At 36.3% G+C, this 5,107-nt stretch overlaps 1 protein-coding gene across 1 annotated transcript in view; it reads left to right on the forward strand.

The window, feature by feature from the left end:
- The window catches only part of LOC121372233, a 5,906-nt gene extending 1,217 nt beyond the window's left edge, over positions 1 to 4,689 (forward strand). Inside the window, exons 3-5 of the mRNA XM_041498524.1 lie at positions 589 to 675; positions 1,685 to 1,847; positions 4,427 to 4,689. Of these exons, the coding sequence (XP_041354458.1) occupies positions 589 to 675; positions 1,685 to 1,847; positions 4,427 to 4,569 (393 nt within the window). The 3' untranslated portion in view covers positions 4,570 to 4,689. The remainder of the gene's footprint in view (positions 1 to 588; positions 676 to 1,684; positions 1,848 to 4,426) is intronic.
- Positions 4,690 to 5,107: the final 418 nt, after the last annotated feature.

A 5,107-nucleotide genomic window follows, 5' to 3' on the forward strand; every position in this document is an offset into this window, starting at 1 on the left:
TATTTTATAGGCTATTACAATAAAACGTTTTTTTTATGAACGCTGCCTCAGACAGAACAGCATATGCCACGATCATTGAAATATATTGAGATAAATAAATAAACAACTAAGGGGCGACTTGATGTTGCAGACTGAACTGAATTCACTATTAGCGCATGATTTATGTCTGTATCAAGTACAATATGTAATATGGGATTAAATGTCAGTAATGTGGAATTCCATGTCAGTAACAGGTTTGTCTTTTTCTGACCCTATGAATGAGGGTTTTGGTTGCAGTCAGACGTTCTTGTTAGTGTTGGTGTAATACCTCAGTTCTTACCATCATTCTATCTATGGAATGCCAGACAAAGTCTTTGCAACGAGTTACATATACATGTAATTATTGAAAAGAGAAAGTTTAACAAAGGTGTTTTAGTTGTTGACTAATGCGCTAAATTCGGAACAATGTTAGTCCTAATGGTTACGGAAAGTCGTTTAGTCAGGAAATTAACTAGTTTGACAATGTCTTTCTCCCCATTCCCATCCCTCATCACCAATGTTTTGCAGCACTTTTATATGTTTTTGGTTGTGTTTTTGTTTTGGTTATAGGGCAAGTGGGTCGTGCTGATGGAAAATGACAACGAAACATGTTTCGTCATTGACATGACGGAAGAGGAGATAACCCAGAAGGCTACGGTAAGATTACAACAGGAAAAACATCCTAGACATAGAACCAAAAACTATTTTAGCACCAGAAGCTACCATAATGACATCACAAAGTAACATTGCAACGCGCCAATTTAAACAGTTTACATCAAAACCCACTCTATTCGTAATCCCTAAAATCCGTATTTTAAAGAGATAGACCCTAGTTTCTAAACACTAAGGCATATATTTCACTATTATATCCGTTTATGATAACTGAAATCAAACATTACTTATATGTTATTCTTTAGATTATCCATTTCCGCACAAATGAAGTGTTCCTGGTCATCCTGGTGTTTCTAATACCACAAAATGCATTTTTCATATTTTTAAAAACGCACGTGCGTCTGGGAAGTATCGGTTATGGAGTTGCGTTTTAGTCTATTTTTAAGGGTATTACAAATTCACAGACTTTTGTTTCACTCTGTCCTATCCAAATTAGTGTCCATTTTTACGGGTGTAGGTGAAAAATATGCCTTAGTGTTTAAAAACTAGGGTGTATCCTTTTAAACCATTTCATTTGACGTTGGGGTGTGTGTTGGGTGAGATTCGTGTAGTCGAAAAATTACCACTCTTATCTCAGAGGAGCCCAAAAAGGGAAGCAACTCTAATTAAACAATAATTTTGAGAGTTAGTCCCCCTTTCAACGTTGCATAACTCAACAGTCAAATCATTTCTAAATTCCCACTAACTAAAACAAAGAAAACGCGCACTCTTTTCAATGGAAATATATTCGTCTGCCTATAGTGTAGTTATTGATATACCAGTTTCATTGGCTGAAACAGTGGTATGAACCCCTAAAACATAACCGTTTCTAAAACAAGAAAAAAGTGCGCTCATCTCCTTTTTACATTTTAAAAAAAATTCGCTCCAAAGTAATTAATTAGCAAATCTATTAACGCGGAAATTTTCTACCACCAAATAATTCAACACGTACTGAAGCTAATGCTTTGGACTTTGTGATCATCATGTTTTAATAAAACGTCTTGTATTTTTCAAGGTCGTAGACTTCGAAACCCTGGACTACGAGGTGAAAAACACCGAAGAAGAAGTGGACGTCGAGATAAAAGCAACTTGTGAGAAACATGGTACAGGCCGAGCCATCATTCAGCTGGGACCGAAAGAGGAAACCAACACTTCGCCCAAACTCCCGTTCTTCAAAGGTAAATAAACAGATGTAGATGTGTGTGTATATATATATATATATGTATATGTATATGTATATATATATATGTATGTATATATATATATATATATATATATATATATATATATATATATATATATATATATATATATATATATATATACACACACTCACACGCATATATATACTCTTCAAAAAAGTAGGGGAACTATTAGACCGAACATACGTTTTGACCACAGACATCCTAGTAAAAAACGTCTAGGTCTGTTTATCAACACACCGGAACACATTCCATAGTTTGCACATGCATCACGCAGTTGCCCCGTACACGTGTGTGGGGTGTCATTCTCGATTTTGACAATTTCCAGGAAGGTCGATTAATCACTGTGGAACATTATTTCTGTCAATCTTTTTCATTCTGTTGATCATATAGTTGTTATTGTTTTGTTTTTAGTCATTTTTATTGTATGAATTTGCGATTTGCTCATAAAAATCCGTCAACTTTCAAATTTCACTTCTGACCCCAATCGTCCTTAAAGATCTTTGGTGGTCATAAAACCTACTGAACTACTGGTTGTAATGTTTGCCCATTTAATTCACTATTATCATATAACCATTCCCCACAGCTAATATACCTTACAATTTTGGCAATTGTAAATTCTTATTAGGTTCCCCTACTTTTTTTGAAGAGTTATATTACAAAAATATGCTGCTGTATTAGACTATACTCGGGGCTGGATGCCTGATGCGCGGTCGGTTTAGGATCGATCCCCATCGGTGGGCCACTAGAGCTGTTTCTCGTTACAGCCAGTGCTCCACAGCTGGTATATCAAAGGCCGTGGTATGTGTTATGCTGTCTTTTGGATGGTGCATATCAAATATATCTTACTACTAATGGACAAAATGTAGTGGCTGCCCTCTCTAAGACTATTTGTCAAATTTACTAAATGTTTGACATCCAATAGTCGATGATTAATAAATCGATGTGCTCTAGTCGTTTCGTAAACAAAAACAAACTTTAACTTTTTAAGGCTATAATCTTGCAGACATGGTTTCTCCATTCTAATTTCTAACATAACATTTAATTCTTTCTAACGGATAATGATCATATTTCATTTTATTTTGATGTCTTCATTTGTTTTTTAACTTATGGTCGATGTCTACAAATGCTGGAGGTACCGGCCATTTGGACTTAAAGCTGGTAGTAGTTACGGATTTGTATCCCGGTACCACTCGCGTCCAAAGTGAGATTTAACGACTCGGTGAGGAGGCGTGATGCCTCTGTGGGTGTGTGGGTGTGTGTAATTTTTGGCATGTTTCGAACAGAGAACTGTTCAAGCAAGCCTGCCGTGGGAACAACCTCTGACTTCGCTAGAGGGTTCTGTTCATGACAGGGTAATGCCTCTGCATACCGACGACACTTACTAATGGACGGGTCATGCCCCAGAGGTAAAACGCTCGATCGCGCATCAGGGGAGCGCTTCACCACTGGGCTACGTTCCGCCCTCGAAAAGGACAGATTCTATGATCAGTCGTACCTCGCGTGAGCGATCTACCACTGAGCTAAACCCGGCCCCAATATCTAAAGGCCTCGCCACACGATACGAGCGCCTCGTACGAAAATCGCAGATTGCATAGCAACCGATAAAATCGTAATGTTGTCTTGTCACAATTGGCTATTCTAGGACGAAGCAGTCGCATCGTGTGACATCGTCTTAAGCTTAAAGGGACATTCCTGAGTTTGCTGCATTGTAAGATGTTTCCGACTAATAAATACTTCTACTATTAATCTTACATATTAAATATATTTTCTTGTTTAGAATATCAGTATCTGTATATTCAATGTGTTTCTGATCGTCTTAATATTTGTAAGAAGCCCAAACTGGAGTTTGTCTTCAAATAATTGGCTATTCTAGTATGAAGCAGTCTCAACGTGTGACATCGTCTTAAGCTTAAGAAAGCCGGACTACACGTTAGCCAACGACATTCATATGGTGAAAAGTAGCCGGACAATAACTGGTTACCGTCTTAAAATATCGCGAATGCTGCGGGGATTTGCCGAGCAGCATCCGTGTATCGATCAGGATAAAGCCGATATTTTAAAACATTAATCAGTTATTTGATTTATCCTCCAATCGACATAAAACGATTTTTTTTCACAACGTTACCGTTTTCCTGATTAGTATATATATTAGATATATTTATATTGAATTTATTTTAATATTAAATCGACAAGGCACAAAAATGTATATCTTAAAGGGACATTCCTGAGTTTGCTGCACTTTTTAAGATGTTATCGACTAACAGACTTTTTAACAATTGTAATTACATATCAAATATATTTTTCTGCATAAAATATTAGTGGCTGTATATTAAACGTGTTTCTGATCGTTCTAATATTTGTACTAGGTTAAATTTCATCTTATTTCCTAAATTATTGTTTTTTTCTTACGTACGAATTATTTCAAGACAAAATCTAGTTTGGGCTTCTTATTTAATATGTAAGTTTAATCGTAGAAATATTTTATTAGTCGGGAACATCTTACAATGCAGGAAACCTTTTTATCTGGTATTTCTTGATTCTTTTTTTTAAAGGTGGAAACGGAGGAATTGTGAAACGTTCTACGTGCTGGAAAATATGCTACTTGGGCGTCAAAATCTGCAGACGCCCTTGCTATGTCTGCACACCTGTTTGCCATGTCTACATACGTTGGTGGTTTTGCATCAGAAAATGCTAAATCCATGAACATCTCAGACTTTGAATACAACTATTAAAGAGACTCTCCTGAGTTTGCAGCCATTGTAAAATGTTTGCGATAACAGAGCCTTGTTGGCGACTACTATTTCATACTTTTCTTGTTTGTCTGTATATCGAATGCGTTTGCGGTCATATACTAATGTTTGTAGCACTCAGTTTTTACTTTGTATATTTTTTCGTAGGTACGAAATTATCCGGTTTGGGCTACTACAAGCATTAGGACAACAACCAATGTAATTAATATTAGCTCCACTATTACATGTAGATCTAACAGCAGCCAGTTGGAGCTCATGTCCACCAATCAAAACCTTACTTGCAGAATCATGCCAGTGATTTGAAAATAATTTGAAAACATTCCGAATTATCCTGAGGGTATACGATATGTTTCATGTGAATTACGAATGCCTTATTTAGACCAGTAGAACTAATTTTAATGAGATTGCTAACATCACTGCGTAGTCTCCAATGTCCAGGTAACATTTCGTCTGTAAATAATAATTTAAATATTGACCAATCAC

This window comes from Gigantopelta aegis, chromosome 4 (assembly GCF_016097555.1).
Source record: "Gigantopelta aegis isolate Gae_Host chromosome 4, Gae_host_genome, whole genome shotgun sequence".
In the NCBI taxonomy this organism is placed as follows: domain Eukaryota; kingdom Metazoa; phylum Mollusca; class Gastropoda; order Neomphalida; family Peltospiridae; genus Gigantopelta; species Gigantopelta aegis.